This window comes from Antedon mediterranea, chromosome 3 (genome assembly GCF_964355755.1).
Source record: "Antedon mediterranea chromosome 3, ecAntMedi1.1, whole genome shotgun sequence".
Taxonomy (NCBI): domain Eukaryota; kingdom Metazoa; phylum Echinodermata; class Crinoidea; order Comatulida; family Antedonidae; genus Antedon; species Antedon mediterranea.
In genome coordinates, this window is record NC_092672.1 from 14,849,799 (window position 1) to 14,871,205 (window position 21,407).

Here is a 21,407-nt window from a genome sequence, read left to right on the forward strand (position 1 = left end):
CGAGTAAATAAATCTGGAGCCGGTGCAAGTACGGGATTTGAACATTTTTCTGCCATAAATGATATTTTAGGTCATAGACCAAATATAAACCCAAACCCCAAAACGATCGGCTGGTTGGTATGCCTGACAACCAGTCGATAATGCCGAGCCCAAGTGTTCGGTCTAGGGCTGTAACTCCTAAACCAACCACTACTACTTTTAATAACAACGAAGGTAGGTACGTCTATGCGTGTGTTAGAGTTTGGTTAATCGCCAGCGAGTGACATCATATCCGTTTGTAACGCAACTTCGTTGCAATGAATCTGAACACTTTGCTCTTACGACGCTCATTAAAATATGACCTTGGCTGTGATACGAAAGCATAACTCCGTAGGTCTGAACATACCCTTAGTAAATGTAAGATTTTTGTTTCTAAGGCAAATATAGATTTATGAACAATGGTTGAACTTGTTTTGACATTGATTTATTTTATAGCTTTAATGTATTTCAGAGTCAAATTTGTAAGTCTCTGTAATGTTGGTTTATGTTTTTGTGTCAAATGTGAATATATTTATTATTTTACAATGTTTAGATTCAACCTGTTAGTGGCGATTTTCATCGCTGTGGTGGTCAACTGAATAAAATAAATGTAATTATTGAAATTTGCCGTTAAACCTTTTATTCCAGCCCAATGAAATTACATATCAAATTGACATTGCAGCAGCATGCAAAAATAACTACTTAAAGTAATAATCATTCATTGCAATCTGTTATTAATACCAGAATATTACATAATATTCTGTAATTCATAATCTTGTATACCAATTAATATAATAGATATTTTACATTATAAACAATACTCTCACAAATTAAGTTTAAAAAAAATATATTGTGCACTGAGTCTAGAAATCTAAAATAGATGTATGTTATATATAGATTTAACTTATGCTACTCAGTGGAACCTATTTTTGTTTTATAATTAACAGTGCCGTGAGATCATTCCCTTACATTGCTTGCATCCATTGTGAAAAGCTTCCTCACACTTATGTAAAGACAACCAATACAAACACCCATTAACATTTTAGGTGTAATAAAAATATCTGTTTATATAAAACTATACTTCTATACCTGCAATTGTTGACGTTTGTAAAAATAATGAATTTATTATTTTAAAAACAAACTACTGTAGGTCATTCCTTGTCTTAAATGTACGTTCTATGGTTAATTATGTTAAGAGAGAAAAACAATTAGCGTAAAATTTATATAAACAAGCAATGAATTTCCTGAAGGGTAAATAAAGATAGTTGAATGTTCTTTCATAGACTTAGTTTTGTAGGCCTAGCGGTTACATACAAACATCACACTCTAGCTATAGGCCTAGCCTGGTGTGGTCTTGTCGCTGAATTGTCCATCTTTTTCTTAAATAATCTTCTTAAAGAAATAACTTAATTTTCACATTTTTAACCATTTAAAGATGGACAAATTATCATAATAGGCCCAAATAGTAGTATTTTACATGTGACCTTAAATTAGATATAACAAAACCTAAGGTGAATTGATATAACATTCATCTATATATTAAACTACTGTAATAACAATATACACATACAAAAGAATTTGGAGGTGAGAATGGTTTACTGGATGTAGGCCATGTAATGTGTAGGCCTACGAGTAATTTTTTATTTTTCTTCAAAACCTGGCTACATAACCAAATAAACAGTAGATGCATGCATAATGCAACAATAAATGGAGCTTGTCTAACGTAAACACAGTATCAAATTTCAATAATAAGACCAGAAAGCATTCAACTAAGTATTGTCAGTTTCATAATCTAACAATTTTACAGTCAATGAGACAGGTTTGAGTAATGATGTACAGTATAATTTAATGCCACTATTTTATAGCAATTAGAAAGATATGGTTCAACAAATGAGACTAAATAAGACTGAAGTCTAGACTAATAAGGAAGAGTTGTTTTTGTGTTTGATTTAAACAAAAAATTGCCTTAAATTATATTGAATAAAACATAAATAATAAAATAAAAACTAAAACAAATACCATAAAAGTATAGTGTATAAGAAACATAACTATTTGAATAAATACCTAAAATTATTTACATATCACAACATACAGACTGGACAGAGAAACATAATGTAATATATTGTTATTTTACAGAAAAACTAACATCATCTTTATCACGACAGTATTTCGCATTATGAGTTTGGTTGCGATGTTTTGTACTGATCAAGAAGAACTGATGAAGCCAGCTCCAAATCATACTTCATTGATTTGAGAAGGTTGTCACATTGTTCACGTGATGTTATGCCCAAACGAAACAGCTGCTCACCCTTTAGATAATTTACAGCTTGTTTTACATCACCAGAGCAACTAATCAGTGCAGTTTCACATTCTTCAGTTATGACTCCATGAACTTGCTTTTGAACTTGGTTTACTTTGAACCGAGGAGCATGGGGATTGCCAAGGAACTCACCAAAAGATATGTCTTTTTGTGGAGAAAGTGAGCTTTCTTGAAAAGGATCAAAACTAAAGCTTGGTGGGGGAGGTGTTCTCTGAGAAGATGGCAATACATTTTGATGAAATATTGAGGTAGGGGATGCAACAGAAAGGCCAAATTCTGTTGATTGGTCTTGTGGCACAATCGGTCTTGCAGACGAAAGATCTAATCCATGATAAATCTTGTTTGTATTTGTACCTGTGTTTTTAGGCCTTGAATTTGATATACTGTTTGACTGTAACACTTTATGAGCAAAATCTACACTACTTGATATAACGCCACTTTGATTCACAAAATACTGTCCTGAGGATTTGCTGTCATGGATATGTGATTGAATTTGTGGCATGTTTGCTGTTGCATTTGTCTTTGTTGGTGACTTGGGATGTGTAAATGTTGAAACATTTTCAAATTCTTCTGGACTGGAACAACCACGAGAGTTTGGTTTACAAGGCAATAAAAAATAATGTGTGTTGCTTAGCTTCTTACCATCTTGTGTGATCGGTAGAATGACATGTGTTTTTGACTTTGGATCTAAAATTCTACTAGGATCAGACATTTGACGTGAAAGAAGGGGCTTGTGTTCTCGTGGTGGTATTGGTGGGCCATTATGTAACACTTCATCTAATCTGCTATCAACTTCACTTGTGTTAGCATTTTGCATCATTGGATCAGACCTACGTGCATCTCTTGGTCTATTTAAATTCTTATTTGAAGTGTGGGTATGAAATATAGGTTTTCTTGGAAGTGGGTCTGGTTTACTGCTAACTACATTTGGTGAGAAACTTATTAAGTCCCCAAAGTCTTTCTGTTGGTCTGACTTGCGATCCTTCTTTGGAAACTTGAGTAACATAAGGTGTGGTTCCTCTGTCCTTTCGTATAACTTATCTGTTGTTGAAGGTGTACTTAAATTGTAGTCAACGAAAGAATCGATGCTAGTTGAGAGATCATCTCTTGAAGAACTTATTAAAGGAATTTTGTCACAGAGGGAATCTCTTGGCACAATTTTGGCAATTTGTTTAAATACACCTCTTCTTGATGCTGCAGATTGGACAACTTCTTTCATCTCCTCCAAAGGATCTCTAGTTAACTGATTTGTGGAACTTGTACCATAAATTGATGATGAAGTTGTTGGTTTATTTATTGTGACATGCTTTGATGAATCAGGCCTACTGAATGTTGCCAAAGGCTTTGTTGGTGTTAGAGCAGGCCTAACATATGTTGCTACAGACTTGCTTAAACTAGAAGTAGTAACAGGTCTAGTAAATGTTGTTACAGGCTTGGTTAAATTGGTAGGTCTAGACATTTCTAAAGATTCACTAGATTGCTGTGAAGATATACTTGATGTTGGGGCTGGCTGCTGTGTATTTACTTCACATTTTTCAGAAGGAATTTTTGAACGTTTTAAAGTATTTTTTTGTAAATTAGTATGATGATCAAACTTGTTAACTTTTCCGTACAATTCTATCATGCTTGAACTTGAAACAACCTGCACTGTTTGTGGTGATTTGTTAGACTCTGCCGGAACAGAGTCATAAAAATGAGACATTTTTCTTTCAGATGGTACTTCTTCGTAAAAATTTACCCATTGATTTTGATTATTCACTGAATGTTCCTTGGAAGAAATTGTATAATTTGGGAGTGTTGTCATAATTCCTTGTGTATTAGGTTTTATAAATGGATTTGGTACAGAATCAGGTGAATCAACTTTTTGAAAACTCTCATACCTCACAAAAGGATTACTATTATGAGAATTGTCTTCATTAATAATTACTGGTAATTCCTCGCATACATCATCATATTTTGGTGGAGTTGCAACATCATCATAGAAATCAATACGCCCTGGCTGTGGAGCAAGTGGTTTTGGTAAAATGTCAAAATTTGTTGCCAGTGGAGCTGCATTAATCAGAAGTGAGTGCATGTCAGGTGCGGAGTTTCCTTTCTTAATAGGTGAGCCAATACTCACTGTATCCTCTGAAACGTCAATCAAAACTGCAGTTTCCACATCTACTGATCTACTCTTTGATTTACTTTCATTATCAAGGGTTTCTCGGCACATGGATTCTATTTTTGACTTATGACTTGGTCCAGAGTTTATTCGATGACGTCGACCAAGAGTTTGTGATGTCCTAATTTTGATATTTCCACCTGTAGAAAAGAAAAAAAATTCAAAAAATTTGTTCAGAAATAATAATTCAAAAGAATAAACACACATTTTATTTTGTGTTTTGGATGTGAAATGTTAATGAAAAATAACTCTCTTACCCTTTGATCGGTCAGGCAAGGCAAGTGGACTGGGCTGCATTTGTTCAAAATCATCACTTGGTTGCATTGGATTCTTAATATAAAGGCTTTAAAAGTAGATAAACATTTAAGAATTAGTACATACAATAAATGGTAGTGTAGATAAAAAATATAGCCCCTACAAAATAGACAGTTAAAAGAGTCCCTGTCCCCTTAATACTTAATACATGTTTTCACCTTCAGCATGTATTAATATAGATGGCAATATTTTTACGTTCATTCATAGTGCCCTCTATGGTTTGATTCATTATTACAGTGACCCCTATAAAACCTATTAGTATATTTTTGGAGAGATCTGAGGAGGGGTTCTAGTGTACTGTAGTAAAGCTTGGCGTAAATAACTGTTAATTTTCAAATGTAGGTAAGAATATGTGAACCACACACAGATACCTGCCGTGGTCACAGAGCAAATAAATTACGAACAAAATGACCTATGGAATGATATTAATGATAATACTATTGCATTTTTCTATACCATTAAAACTAAATTTTGCTGGTGATATTTTTCTGTAAGTGAGAAAAAGCGTTTACAAAAAGCTTAACATGTATTAAACATTAACTATCACTTTTCCATCAGGTAATCTAACAACAGAACGCTGAGCTCAACTTGATAGGCTATTGTAACAGGCTTTGATATTAGGCTTCGACAAATTCACACAAAGACGTCGAATTCTAGACTATGTACACCATAACTTGAATTGTTTTTATTGCTATTTAATTAGGTTATATATATTATCATGCATATAAACTTATTGATTTTGTCAGAATCTTTATTTATTTATTCTTTCCTTAGCACTATTTTGTCAGTCAATTATCCTGATATCAGTTTCATCTAGCTAGGTCAATTTTACAGAGTATATTCCTTATGGTCATGAATTGATGTGGTTATGTTTTCACAGTGCGCAATAAAAAATTACATGGTCTGCGCACGATTTAACGAAATCACCCTTTGGTGAAACAAGTGTTTTCCATGAGAAATTACAGTCTATAATTATTATCTTGTAAAATCATTTGTAAACAACTTACTCATCTATAGCTTCTGGACAGCCCCATGACTTTCCACCAAGGACATCACCATGGCCAGTATGTATAAAACTATTGGTTAATGGTTCACTAATATCAGTAGTGGTCAATGCACCACTAGTTAAAAGAGTTCTTGGGAACTTTCCAAATGCACCTGTCCTTTGATTCTGTCCTCTCCACCATTGAGTATCAGCTCTAAAATATAGATATAATGTATAATTGTGTATATTGTCATTTTTTTTAACAGTAAGAAAATAGAACCACAGTAAAAGAATTAAACCTGGACATGTTTATAAAAGAAATATCTCTAGTAGGTTTATTTTAACAAAAAAATTGAATAAAATTGAATGTAAGTAACTCAATATCTAAACATTGTAATGACTTTAGTGATTTTCCTCTTAATTTTGGCTAAATTTTTAATAAATATAAAAAGCACAATCAATGAAACAACAAACACATTGTGTCATTTTAGATTGTTTGAGTTTACAAATTGGTCAAACAGAGGTTGATAATTGGAAACTGAAACATCCCTTCAATTTCCAAACATACACACAAAGACAAAATTAATTTGTTTAAATAACAAAAATCAACAATCTTTTACCTGCCATTAATGATAATAATCCTGTCTCCATCATTCATCAACATGTTGTTGGCTTCCTCCCAGGTCTCTTGTGCTAACATCTCTAGTGGTCGAACCTATGAAAGACAAATTTTCTTTATGTGGGGATTAATCTAATCATGTGATAATTAAATACTGCCCCCTATAGGTGTTACTGCCCCCTATAATTGTAACAGTCTTTTTCAAATGATTTGCTTTCTTTTGTATTCATGAACCGGTCAAGGAAGCAGATAGTTTTGTCTCTTATTTAATTAAAGATCTGATTAAAAGGACCATACTGATCTCTATTGTTATGCTAAAAACAAATTAAAACCAAATACACCACCGGACCGTGGTAAAAGTGAGAAAAGGCGTGTTTTTCCTTTTGTGTTGTCGTCCACATCCTTACAATTTGGTGTCAGAAGCGGGATCGTGGATCGTATTTGGCTTTAACATTAGAGATCAGTGATGGCAAGCAAGGCATCGTTGCGAGATGTGCAGAGGACGGTTGATGAGCTAAGAGCCGAACTAGAAGCAACTAGGCGTGCTGCCCATGAGAATGGAAACACAGTATATGTTCTCCCAGAGAAGAAGATGAGACACTTTGTGGGAGCCGAAGGGGAATGTGTAGAGTCCTTTGTTGAAGACATCAACGCAGCATCCGACTAAGGAAGAAGTTTAATCAAAGATGTCAATCAGTATATGGATCCAATGATATGCTCAACCAACAGCTAGTTAATATTAATGATATTTTGATAAGTGTGCGTACCAAATGTAAAATGTTTCTGCATATTTAGTTTAATCTTACATTTTATTTCATAATATTAAGTTTGAGGACAAACTCAGCTTAAACAGGGGAGTGTGGGGATTAATCTAATCATGTGATAATTAAATACTGCCCCCTATAGGTGTTACTGCCCCCTATAATTGTAACAGTCTTTTTCAAATGATTTGCTTTCTTTTGTATTCATGAACCGGTCAAGGAAGCAGATAGTTTTGTCTCTTATTTAATTAAAGATCTGATTAAAAGGACCATACTGATCTCTATTGTTATGCTAAAAACAAATTAAAACCAAATACACCACCGGACCGTGGTCAGCTATCATGCCTCGCATGCAGCATTAATAAATCTAGCAGCACAGGTCAGATTGAATAATGCTAATCTGTGGTGATTTAAACTTTCAGTTGAAAACCAACCAATGAAAAGACATGACCACTATTATTGGCAGGCCATCATTATACCTGTACCCCAGGCTTACGTAAGTATATTTTCAGGTTTTCTATTTTAAAGAATAATATAATAATATAATAATTATGTTGAAATGATATGCTCTAATGGAAGTAGTAAGAAAAAAATCAGTATATAAAGGTAACACTAAAAATTAAAAATAACAAAAAATGTTGTGTTTGTCATAAATGTATAAATAGTGGAATGGACAAGTGCAACAAGTAGCTTCCTCCATTTTGGCCTGGCGACCCTACCATTTGGTTTGCTCAGGTTGAGGCACAGTTCCTTACACGAGGTATCACAGCCGAGCCTACAATGTTTGCCTATGTTGTTTATTACAGCCTGAGATAGCACAAGAAATTTGTGATCTGCTATTACAATTCTCAAAGAGCAGTTGGTGAAACGGAAATCCTTGTCTGAACCAAAACGGTTATAGCAACTCCTGCATCAGCACATTGATCATTTGTATAAAGTATTTGAGAGGTTAGAACATTACTGCAGTAATTAACCCCACGAAATGTGTTGGTACATCGACGTTTCTCTCACCATACATTAGTGTTTATTTCTTCATTCCTTTGAAAACGCTTAGTGACCGCGCAGAGTCACTAAAAATATATGTATTAATGTTGAAATCGAAACTATAACAAAATAGAATTTTAAAAAATGTTTAAAATAAATGTCAAAAACCTGTTTAACTGACCTTGCATAAGAATTCTTTGATGGCCTTAAAAGTTGGCCTTTTCTCAGCAGGGTGTTCCCAGCACTGCAACATAAGCTGGTATATGTCACAGGGGCAATTGTCTGGGAACGGTAAACGTTCCCCTTCTTGATCAATCTTTTGTAAAATCTGAATTAATTGAAAACAAATTTTTTATAATAAAATATTTAGTTTCGTTAGTTTTATGTAACCTTACCCAATTGCAAATTTTCTTTGAGCAAAAATGATAAAAAATTACAATACGGAAACAAGCAATTTCAGATGTCAAAATGTATTTTATACATTATATTCTTATGATACGAAATAATGGTTGAGAAAAAAAATGGATTACAAGGTTATTCAAAAGTTGTTTGTGTTAAACATCACTACGAAATGTAGGCTTAGGACTGGTCTCCATTAACAGTCAATGTATGGTGTTTATGCCTGTGTTAAATCATCTGTTGGAAAATTGAGTCATATATATATAGGCCTATATATTTTTCAGTAATTTGCCTTTGGATTACATATTATAGGCCTAGAGTAATAAAACTTTTAATTCTTAAATGCTTTTTCAATGATGATAGATAGAAGGGGCACATTATTTGTTCCACCATTGCTACAGCCTAAAGAGAAGCATTGCCTAGTATCTAGTTAAAGGCATATTTATTCAACTGAAATTAATTGTTTATTTATAAATTACCATCTTTAATGAGGGTGGCCTATCCAGTTCTAGTGAAGGAACTGATCATGAGGGTGGCCTATCCAGTTCTAGTGAAGGAACTGATCATGAGGGTGGCCTATCCAGTTCTAGTGAAGGAACTGATCATGAGGGTGGCCTATCCAGTTCTAGTGAAGGAACTGATCATGAGGGTGGCCTATCCAGTTCTAGTGAAGGAACTGATCATGAGGGTGGCCTATCCAGTTCTAGTGAAGGAACTGATCATAAAGGGCTCTCAATAAAACATACTAATACAAACATATAAAATATTCAGAACAAGTTAGGTATATAAAATCTGTCGTTAAAATTTTAAATGGATAAAAAGAAAAAAACTTATCTAACAATAAATCATTTGAGCTGAAGTTTAAAAGAGTGGTTACAAACAGAAATTGCAGCATAGCCTCAATAAAAAAAACATGATGCACTTGCAAGGCTGATGAAACTTTACTATATAAGCCATATTGCACTTGCATGGCTGATGAAACTTTACTATATAAGCCATATTTTTGGAGAGGTTTTAAAATTATAAGATGAGGTTTCCTACTTTCTAGGATTTTTATCACATACTCTATATTGTAACAACACTTGTAACATGACCACAGTGCTGATTTTGCCATTTTTCTGTATTATGACAATTACTACAACTACCCATTTATGTTACCATTGAATTTCTTTGAAATTCAGATTAATTCAGTTTCAGTTTCTAGTCAGTTGGTCGGTCGGTAAACACTAACTCAAATTTGAGCATGCGAATGCAGCCATGTATATTGCCTTATTTTGATTCAATCATTTTGTTTGTATGAAAATTTACACAATTTATGAATGTAAATGTGGGGACTAATTCGACTTTACTTTATTAAGTCAACTGCCCTGAGAGGAATCTAATGACGCTAGCATAAAATGTTACAATATTATTACTTGTGATCCATTAAGTCCAAGCCATGGCTCTTGTCCAAATGTATACATCTCCCATAAAACAACTCCATAAGACCATGTATCACTAGCATGAGAGAAACGTCGAGATTTCAAACTTTCTGGTGCACACCTAAAAAATCAATAAACAAAATAAATTATAATATAGTTTTTTAAAATTATGACATCATAACATTTAATCCATCATGTATTCATACATACAATAATAGGCGTCACCTTTCATTCAGAGGAGCTATAGGAATTTAAATTGGAAAATCTTTTTATTTTTTTTTATTTCACATTTTGACTTTATGGAAATGAAAAGAGTTTATCACGTAAGGTATAAAGAACAAGTGTTAAATTTTATGCCATGCACGGCAAAATGCAAAAGTGCGAAAAAATTTAAACATTTTGAAACACTCAAAATGACCTGAATCATGATTAGAAATTGATTTTTTTGCATTTTGAAATTCTTGCGTACATTTTTTTTTATGCTTATATGTTGACTTTTGACCTAATGTTTATGTGTAATTTAAATGATAAATGACAAGCAGTTATGAAAATATGACTGATATGACATCACATGAAACTGGCAAAGATTCAGTAAATTTTATTGGTCTTTTCAAAATCAAAATTCATTTTGCTTGCATAATTAAGACAATAAAACTAAAAAGAAAAATAACGCTATAGGCCAATGTTAATATATTGATGAATTTTAAGAAAAATCCAAGCATTCATTAGCTAGCTGATAGTTAACAGTAGCCTTCTCTATTGAGAGTACACTCCATTGGTGTATGTTGTTAGACGTTGAGACGGTGAGTAAATTGTAACTGTATTGTGTTGACTTAATTGGGCACACCATTTTGAATTTGTTGTTATTTTATTTTAAAGGCTGTTTGTTTTGAATGGGTACCGTCAAGCCAACGAACGAGTGCGATCACTCACCCAACACACTATTAAACTGCCCTTGAGGATTGGTATTTACAACACCCTTAAATTTGGTAAACTTCTACACATCAAAATACAAACAGCACACCTGAATGTATTGAGAAATGCAATTTTTAACACACCTATAACTTTCAAAAGACAATGCCTGAATTACAAAAGTAGCAAAAAAAGGTACCAAAACTCGTGCAAAAAAATTGCATTGAAATAAGAAAAAAAATGTAAATGAAAAAAAAAACACACACACAAATAAAAGAAATCCAATTGGGTGTTGTGTTTACAAAAAATATCATCTAAACGAAAATACACCCAATATTTTTAAAAGTTTGTGTCCGAGCGCAGCATCTAATTTCGAGTCACAGGTTACTGCTAGACCACAATATAATTACAAAAGTAGCAAATAGGTAAAAAATCTCCCACACAAAAAAATTGCAAAAAGTTAAAACCATTGAAATAAAAGAATTCAAATGTATAAAAATGATATATTGTTGAACAAGAAAACAACTTTACAATTCGTGCTTCCTCAGCAATATGTTTTTCATTCGATTTACGTCCACTTTTTTATTTTATCTATATGTATCAAATAATGAATACACCACGAAAAACACCCAAAATAATATATTTTGGCATTTTATACTTTCGTTAATGTGGCACGCATCATCTAATTCACACAGCACAATTTTTCTTTATCGTCTTTTATTTTCGCAGTCAAAAGTTCCATATCCAGTATTGCTTTCATTTTTTAGCTTACTGATATTTCAAAGTGAAGAGAGTGTCAAAAATCAATGGCCTTAAACAGTTCCGAATTTTGTTCTTGATTCAATTTGTTTTTATTTTAATAATTTGTCAAACTACTTTTATCAAAGTGCGCTTTTATTTTACTTGCACATGCAAAGTATATAACCACATATGAAGGCAGAAAAAGACTGTGCGGAGCACGGGTTACTGCTAGTGTTTACTATATTGTTTAAATGCTTGGTTGCAAGTCTACTCACAAACTTTTGTTTATTAATAATTATTGACCATGGCTGTATTGTATATCATTTGATGTTTGACAAACAAGTATTTGTTTATGAAAATCATTGTTATGCGCAGAACGAGTTTTTACTTGTAGATACTGTATATAGTTTTGAGAATAATTCATATTGTGGGACTTGAATGAATCAATTATTGGATATACAGTACTAATATTTTCTTATCTCCAAAAGTTCTCTGTGAACTTTCATTTTAACTTTGATTTTCTTTAATGCAGATATAGTTAATCCATAATACAGGTCAAAGGTCAGAAACACATTTAAAAATAATGTTATTATATATGTAATTAATATGAAATTTGACATAAAAATGATATTCTAAACTAATTAATGAGATATGGCAAGTACCCTGAAAAATGGTGAATGGTTTGGCTTTGCATGGAAGGTGTATTGTTAAATGATGCTCAAGCTAATATGAATATTTTATTTTTTTTATATTTTTTATTTGAACGTTTTGTTTTCGTGATAGTGTTCAATAAAGCACAAAAATAGGAAGTCATTTTAACCCATACAACTACTTCCTTTTTGGATTTTACTCCATTATGATTTTGCACTTATTTCCTAACATTTAGGGGGTAAATTTAGGTTAATTCAACCTTTCAATAGTTAATTAACTTACCAGGCATATGGAACTTTTTTCTTCTCTGTCATAACATAGTGATTTTGCTCAGCAGGCAGTGCTCTCATTAGACCAAAATCACCTATTTTAACCTATACAATGCATAGAAATGGTTACAAACTGTAAATTTGTAAATATAAATCAACACCAGCTAATGGAGAAACGGTCAACAGCTTATGTAGTAAATATAAATCAACACCAGCTAATGGAGAAACGGTCAACAGCTTATGTAGTAATAAAAATTGCCTCCCAGCTTATGTAGAAGATATAGAAAATGTTATATATTTTACAAAAATGTCTAAATCATGTGCAAATGTATCGATCTTTACAGTCTTTCCACCTCTCGTAAGCAAAACGACCACACATTGTAAGCAACCATCTCTGTTAAGGGACCGCTTCTCATAATCGACCACCTCTCGTAAGTGATGAGATAGAATGAAAGACTGATAGCTAAGTTACTGTTATACTAACCTTATCCTTTGAAGAGAGCAATATGTTTCTTGAAGCTAAATCTCTATGGATAAACCTCTTACTCTCCAAATAATTCATTCCACTTGCTATCTGAATGGCATATTCATGCAATGTGCTAATTAGTACCTTCTCATCCTCTTTGTGTAATCTGTCAATAAGGGCGCCATGGGGAGCAAGTTCTGTAACCTGTAAATTACAAACAAAACCAACATGACAGCAGTTTCATGAGAACCAGCTGTCTATGGAATTATCTTCAACTAACTTTAAACAATGTAAAAAAACTTTCTAGCAGTTATGGTAATGGACTTATATATGACGTCGGTACTACAGGTATAGTATTCTGGGTTTTTTTTCTTTCTGTGTAGGTTGATTGATTGATTGAAATATATATTTATACTGGGTAACCTTTTCAGTCAAAGACTGGTCTCCCAGAGGGCCCAGTTGGTGATCAGTGGCTGTGATGTACTAATACAACGGGGTATAACCCCCTACTCGTCTCGAAAGATATACTAGGTTCTTTAAAGTGCACACGAGCTAGTTGTGTACACAGGACCTACGGTTTATAGTCCTTATCCGAGAAGACTCGTTCTACCACCAGAACCATGGAGTGAGTGAGCCTCGAACCCCTGCCGATGTTATGGCTACGTAATTACGGTTCCACTGTCTTTGCCGCTCGGCCACTCACTCACTCATACCACCATTAATTGATTTGTCAACATAAGTTCAGCTAAAAATTACTACCATGTTTGTTTCAGCTCTATATCTACAAGGTATTGTGTTTTGATGGCAATCTCACAAGAGATATTGTTTTTTTATCGTGACATGATAGGCCTAGCTTTGCTATGCACTCAATTACAGGGAGGATTGTTGTGTTAATAACCATCATTGTTAATACCAGTTTTTAAAATGTGAACAATGGTGCAAATTGTAAATAAACAACACTGTTTTATTGCATTGCTCCGTAGTATAATACTATCTTAGATCAACAAATTATCAAAGGTACAGCAGTTACAGCAGTATTATATCAATAAGTAGGCAATCCATTAAAAATGGTTTCTTTGCAGTTATTTACCTCCGCCAATGAGGTACAGTATATGTAATCGATCGCATGTGTCTGTCTGTTTGTTTGTCGGTTAGAAGGATTACTCAAAAAGCTATTGCAAGATCTTTACCAAAATGAAAATACAGATAGATGTGGTCAAGGACCACTTCATTAAGTTTTGGAGGAAATCTTGACCACGGCCCCAATTCTGGACCACTTATTATTATTATTTTCAGACCTGCTAGTGTTAAAAGATAGGACAGAATTTTCAAAAGCTGGCAAGCAGTCTTAAATTAAAAAGCAAACAGAAATTGCATTTTCTCGAGAATTACTTGTGTCCAAAAAAAAAATGTTTGTACAAGAGGCAAGAGTTATAATTTGTAATTTTAAAACATAATTTGCTTTAATCTACAGGTTATCGTGGATAGCCATAAAACATGATTTTGGCCCTCTATTGGCAGAACGTCCCAACTGTAGTTGAAAGGCTTGTTACATAACCATTACACCAAACTCGCATAGACATGCTTGTAGTGAAATTAGCCTTAATCACACACAGCATTTTGTTAAATTTGTTACATTTGCTTTTCTATGAGTTTTGATAGCAGATAGAGGATCAACATGTGATGAAGATGAGGAAAAGGAAGAGGAGGATAAGAGCAAATATAAAAAAAATCTTATTTACAAATGAATTTTAGATTTAATAATACCATTTGAAGTGGCGATGACAGTACTACTCCATAAAGTCGAATTAAATATGGATTTTCCAATGCATGCATTGAATTGACCTCTGTCACAAAGTCTTCAAAAAAACCTGGTTGCATTATTGTCTCTTTCTTTAAACACTTTACTGCTACATTTATCTAGGGAAAAAAAACACAAAACAGGTAAACTAAATGTAGTTGATGTGGTTATGTTAATTACCGCATGGGATGATTGAGGTATAAATAAGAGCTCACACTTCCCCGATAAAGATACTTTTCACGGTATATAAACAAACAGTAAAAGAATTGTAATTGTTATCAAGAAAAAAATGAAAAATATTTACGGCCATTTAAAACCTTTATAGACCTAATATGTTGTCACTCAGTAAGTTAAAAGGTTTAGTGATCAATTTTAAGAACTGTCGCCTTGCATGCATGCTTAAAAGAAAGTGCAGTCAGTCGTACAAAAGGGGCGGAGAAACAGCATCTACTGTAGACATATAGGGGTTTAGACACGTCTAGGAAAAACAATAGAAAGCCGGTCTGAGCGTTCATTTCAGGTCTAAAATAATTTTTTCATTGTGCCTGAAGTAAGTTGGTCTTTCGAAAAAAAAGCCATTGCAAATGCAATAAAGAATGCACAGGAGTATTTTCACACATTTTTAGAACATTGCGAACATCGACCAACACATGATTCTTTCAGAGGGTGGCATATTTTATATAGTTTTGTATTTCCAGCAACTATTGACCATTTAATGCCCAAAATTGATTCTGTAACATGTCAATCTTTTCTGTTACATTTTACATCAATTAACTGATTGATTAATAAATAATTGATAATTTACACTTATTCCATACTTTCTTTAGGTCATTAAAAGCTACATTTGCAAATACTATTCTATGTTTTATGTCATTAGAAATGTCAAATAAAGAATATAGAACCTTGTGATTTTGCTATTCTTCTAAATTTGAGCTATTTTTATCTGAAAACACATGTGAAAATTCCGTTTTATCATAGCTCCTCAGAATAAAAGGTTACCCTCCAATTTTAACCATCAGATGTTAAAAAAACTGGTATTTTTATCTCTTTGCATTTTAGTATAGTAGATCTGTACATCACATTTAAAAGAGCATACATGTTGCTTCCAAAGGCAAGATTCTTGCTCAGATACTTCAGAATTACAATACAATGTGGGTCCTGTAATTCCACAAAGTATTGCTTAACACAATGTAGTTATATAAGTATATTATGGCACAAAGTAGACACATTCAACATTAATTACTTTATGAGTAAGAATGGCATTTCCATTTTCTGCGTTTTAAAGTATGTGTATGTTGCATTTGCACATATCACCTAAATGGCAATGACGAATTCCATATCAACTTTAAATTTGTATTCCTATGACGATCCATATTAAACTTATGAAATAAATAGTACAATACACACACCAATTGATAGAGTAAACATATACCTTGTTTCCATTTGATGCTGTCCATTCACCTTTTCGGACATATCCAAAGGATCCGTCTCCTAACTTTTCGTATAACACTAGATTTGATTCACTAATAAGGCACTTCAATGATTTTGTCTTCTGGGCAGAAATTGGCTTTGTCTTCTGTGGTTGCATTGTGTAAGAACGACTTTCCAATGGGTTAATATTAATGATCTGAAAAAAAAATGAAAGATAACTATGACGAATTATAGGTGATCTTTGTGATAAAAGAGATAATTTTACCAACATTTAATTTTTTTTTTTAATGCAACATGGATACACATTAAAAATACAAGCGCAAAAGTATGTATTTGATGCATGTACGCTTCTGTAGTGCTGAGTTGTTCATAGAATTGTCATATAGAATATACAGAATATACAGTATACTGTACAGGTTAAAATATCAGCGCAATAAGTATATATCTGATGCATGTACACTGAGTTGAATTCTGCCTACAATGATGTCATATAGAATATACAGAATATACAGTATACTGTACAGGTTAAAATATCAGCGCAATAAGTATATATCTGATGCATGTACACTGAGTTGAATTCTGCCTACAATGATGTCATATAGAATATACAGAATATACAGTATACTGTACAGGTTAAAATATCAGCGCAATAAGTATATATCTGATGCATGTACACTGAGTTGAATTCTGCCTACAATGATGTCATATAGAATATACAGAATATACAGTATACTGTACAGGTTAAAATATCAGCGCAATAAGTATATATCTGATGCATGTACACTGAGTTGAATTCTGCCTACAATGATGTCATATAGAATATACAGAATATACAGTATACTGTACAGGTTAAAATATCAGCGCAATAAGTATATATCTGATGCATGTACACTGAGTTGAATTCTGCCTACAATGATGTCATATAGAATATACAGCTGTATATACTGTATATGTTAAAATACAAGCGTATCTGATGCATGTACACTTATATAGTGCTGAATAGTGCCTAGAATTATGTCATAGAGAATATACAGTATACTGTATTGAAGCATCTGTGAAATTACTGGGCCCACATTACGTTCAACTTAAACATGAAGAGGATCATTTTGGAAGATAATGATTTGAGCAAAAATATTGAAGATTTGGGGAAAAATGGACACATAAAGGCGCTGTTTCACGCTCTTTTAATTTTGCATAATTTGATGAAAGAGATGAAAAAACTAATTTTTATATTCAATTTGCTATATGAGTAACAGTGTCACATTGGCGTGGCTTCACTTTTTAGCTTCACGTCACAGCCTTCTGTCTGCTTCACCAGGCTCTTAAAAGTTTTACAGTTCAAGAAACAAACCATTTTATTTGAAATACTAATAGAAAGTTCAAACCAGGAATCCTTCTGAAGAGCTGTATATTTTAGGTGGAGTATGTGTACACATAATAATCCTACCTTTTCAAACCATCGTTTCTTTGGAATCAGTTTCTGTTTTGTGACAGCATCCATTAGTCTTCGTACACCTGGTTTTCCCATACCAATCTTTTCTAGATCCTCTTCCATAACATATGCAAAGTGGCAAGGACGTGAAATTTCTAGATCTTCATGAATGCGTGTAAAAAACTTTTCAAGTTGGACATCGCTAAGCAAGTTTTCGAGCCATTGAAGGTCATCATCTTCATTACCCATTTTTATTCTATGGAATAAAAAATAACACATCATCTAACAACTTCAACAAAACAGGGACATATCCAGGATTTTTTAATAGGGGGGACCCAGACACATATATTAAGTTTTTAATGGAAATTTTAAAAAAATTGATCCAATAGAATGATAGAAGCAAGTTTTAAGTAAATTATTCCTTATTTTTATAAAAATTGCTGTACTTCAATACGTAAATGTGGCATGTGTCAGTTTTTTTTTACAAAGCAAAATATGTAACCAAATCAATCCAATCTCTGCGAAATTGAGACAGATTTTGATTGTTACAAGTACAGGCCAAAACTGTTCCCATCAGATGAAATTTAGTAAATGGTTGAGACATGTATGCATGGTACTGGGTAAAAAGACAAACATGCTTCTAAGAAAATAGAAACTTTTGAATATTGTTTAAATTGCTTCCATGATGATGGCCTACATTGATGTCAGAAAAGTAAAATTTAAAAAATAGGCAGGCTATGAATAATAATTAATCAGGGAAAGAAAGCACCAAATTTAACCTGGTTAAAGTTGATATTGGTTGTTTGTGCAGAATGCCAGCTCAATTTTCTCTCAAAACAAATCATTATTGACCTTAACTACATTAACAGACCTGCCAACTCACATGATGATGTTGGGTGTCACCCGATTTTAAGGCCAATCTTCAGTTCACCAGAGTTTTCTGATTTTATCATAATTTTCCCTTATACTAGTGGTTTCACAAATTTAATACAAAATAATCCGATTTATGAAAACATTTGTTATTGTGTAATGTATTCATATTTTGCTAACTTCGCGACAAAATGAACAAGCCATTTTCAAATTGAAGCTCGCCATCAACAGTCTATCCAACAGATAGAGGCCAGATATTAGTTGGTTTGTCTTGTGTTTTTTTAGTATTTTCCATCGTTATTCATGAAATCTCCATTTTTTGTGTTAAATCTCCAAAATTTGTTGACAACTTCTAAAAATTTGTCAGATTTTTATAACCCAGGGGTTGGCAGGTCTGCATCAATGGACACAATGGATGGAACCATACTAGTGTATAATGGATAGGTCTAGAAGTAAGATTCAGAAATAAAAGCATTAATCACCATGAAAGGTAGATTGTCTCATTGCATCAAGGATTTGGCGTACTGGCCGGCCGTCATTGTGTTATTAAGACCTGCCAGCACAGTAAACAAAATAAATGCATGAACACTTTTCCCAGATTTTATGCTTTTGCTAAAATGTTTATTGATAATCCTAAGTTTTTGTCTTGTAGTAATTAGTCAATACAGTTTATTTTATGCTAATTTAAAAAAAAAAATTAAAAATTTGCCAGTTTTGCAAAAGCAGATTTTACATTAACGTGAGCGTAGTATATCACACGTAGAGACAACGTTAAGAAAATGAACGAAAATGCACCCATGAATATTAAGTAAAAAAGGTCAGGTCATTGGAGAGAGAGGTACAGTAGATACACAATTGATATCTTTAAATTGTGTATTTTTTTAACAAATTTATGTCAGTTTTGGATATAAATTGTGTCGTAGCTGTGTCCAGATGATCTATTTTTAAGGCAGTTGGTATTACTGTAGAACCAACCCGCTTTAGAGGGGTCAGATATCGAATATTGACTTATGGATTACAAATATCCCAGAAATATGCAGTGATATTGAAGTGAGACCACCTCTCTTGGAAGAAATGATCATGTTATTCTTAATCTCGAGGCAGCAGTTTTACTTCAGGATGAATGTGATGATAATATCATGGTCACTATAATAAAATGAGGTCCTTACTTAATGAGGTTAATTGGACAAATGACTTCTCTGAAATGAATGGTATCGATTCGTGGGAATATTTCCACTCAATTCTTACTAGTTGTGTAGAAGCATGTGTCCTATTTAAATATAAAGAAAAAAATTATTTCCTCAATGGATGATCTCTGAGATCAGAAATCTTTAGGAAAAAAACGTAGAGCTTGAAATCTTATAAGGCAATGAACAAAAATACTTTGAATAAGGACGACTGCCATAGATCTTTCAATGAAATTATAAATAAAGTTACAAATGTAAAGAGGCAAACAAAATCAGTCTTTGAAAACAAATTAGTTTTGGTGGTAAAAACTAAGACTTTTGGATTCATATCAAAAGTAAAAATTTAGATGGATCTATGGCTCAGAGTGATTTTGACAAGGCTGAATTATTGAGCGATTTCTTATATTCCACTTTGGGAGATCAAATATTGCATTCAATATCTGTAGATAGCAAAAAAAGGTTAAATTGTTCTGTTCATGCAGGGCTGCAAATTAAGGGGTATTTGGTCGCATTTGCGACCTAATTTTTCTGTTTGCGACTAAAGAAACAGAATAGGTGCGACAAGATCGTCTGCTTGTGCGAGTTGTTTCAAATTGAAGTCAGGTGTGTTTTCCCTATTTCAAACACTGTGTTGTAATTTAATCTCTCTACTACGGAAGGCTCAGGAGTTTCCACTAGTCACCGCCGCCGCAAAGGAGTCAGGTTCATTCAAGCGTACAGTACAAAGCCCCTAAACATTTTACACTCGTTGTGATTGGAAGTTCGTCCATTTATTGCATGCTGCCTTATCCAATCACACAAAAGGACACCAAACACACAGCACAGCACAGTGCGACGCGCGGACGACACAAACCTCGTGGAAAATCACCTCCGTTTTAAAGAAGGAATATAAAAACAATTGTACCGCCGTACACAGAAGTATGCCAGCGCGGGCGCGGTAGATACAAAGGATTGTCGCCGCGCAGTCATCAGCATTTTTTAGGCAGTATAATGGTTATATCATGATTACTAAATAATGTAATTAATGATATATATAATAATATCTATTCATTATATAGATTAAACAGCAGTATTGTTTATCAGTAGATTTAATACTTTATTCCAGATTCTGATTATCGAAAATTATATATCAGAGAAAATACCGCAACTTTTCCTACGAAGTAGCTTCGTAGATAAAACAGGCTACGTTGTTGGCTTTGTAGGTTACATTGTTTGGCTTCCTTAGTAACCTCAATAAACAACCTCACGATGTTCTTAGTAAGTAACAAGGTGTGAAAATTATTATTTACGGTAATGTGTTATTTTTGACTGGCGGAGGAGGACCAATTTGTACATTACTAAGAAATATATAATATAATAGTTTTTATTCGTAAATGTTTCATTCGTGTGTGTTTTTTTACTCTCAACGGCGAATATAAATTTCCCACAATGTAAACGTAGAGACACGATCCAACACAATGAACTATGCCAACTAATAAAAATAATATAGCGAACGTCCAGTCGATCCAGAAACATGCAAACAAAAATATCGTAAACAATTCATTCTAAATATAGTATCAGAACGTTCAATCGGTCGCTCAAAAAGACTGCCGACAGAAGACCGTAATTAATACAGACCTAGTTTTTTGGTCACATGTCATGAAACTCGATACTCTGTTTTACCA

General features: G+C 33.2%; 1 protein-coding gene across 1 annotated transcript in view; it reads right to left on the reverse strand.

Annotated features, from left to right (window-relative positions):
* Window positions 1-588: 588 nt before the first annotated feature.
* LOC140044953 (uncharacterized) overlaps window positions 589-21,407 on the reverse strand; it is a 30,086-nt gene continuing 9,267 nt past the window's right edge. The window contains exons 2-12 of the mRNA XM_072089672.1: window positions 17,702-17,942; window positions 16,256-16,450; window positions 14,790-14,942; window positions 13,041-13,226; window positions 12,570-12,661; window positions 9,978-10,104; window positions 8,345-8,491; window positions 6,420-6,514; window positions 5,822-6,013; window positions 4,757-4,842; window positions 589-4,639 (exon numbers count right to left, since the gene is read on the reverse strand). Coding sequence (XP_071945773.1) covers window positions 2,193-4,639; window positions 4,757-4,842; window positions 5,822-6,013; window positions 6,420-6,514; window positions 8,345-8,491; window positions 9,978-10,104; window positions 12,570-12,661; window positions 13,041-13,226; window positions 14,790-14,942; window positions 16,256-16,450; window positions 17,702-17,935 — 3,954 coding nt within the window. The 5' untranslated portion in view covers window positions 17,936-17,942 and the 3' untranslated portion in view covers window positions 589-2,192. The remainder of the gene's footprint in view (window positions 4,640-4,756; window positions 4,843-5,821; window positions 6,014-6,419; window positions 6,515-8,344; window positions 8,492-9,977; window positions 10,105-12,569; window positions 12,662-13,040; window positions 13,227-14,789; window positions 14,943-16,255; window positions 16,451-17,701; window positions 17,943-21,407) is intronic.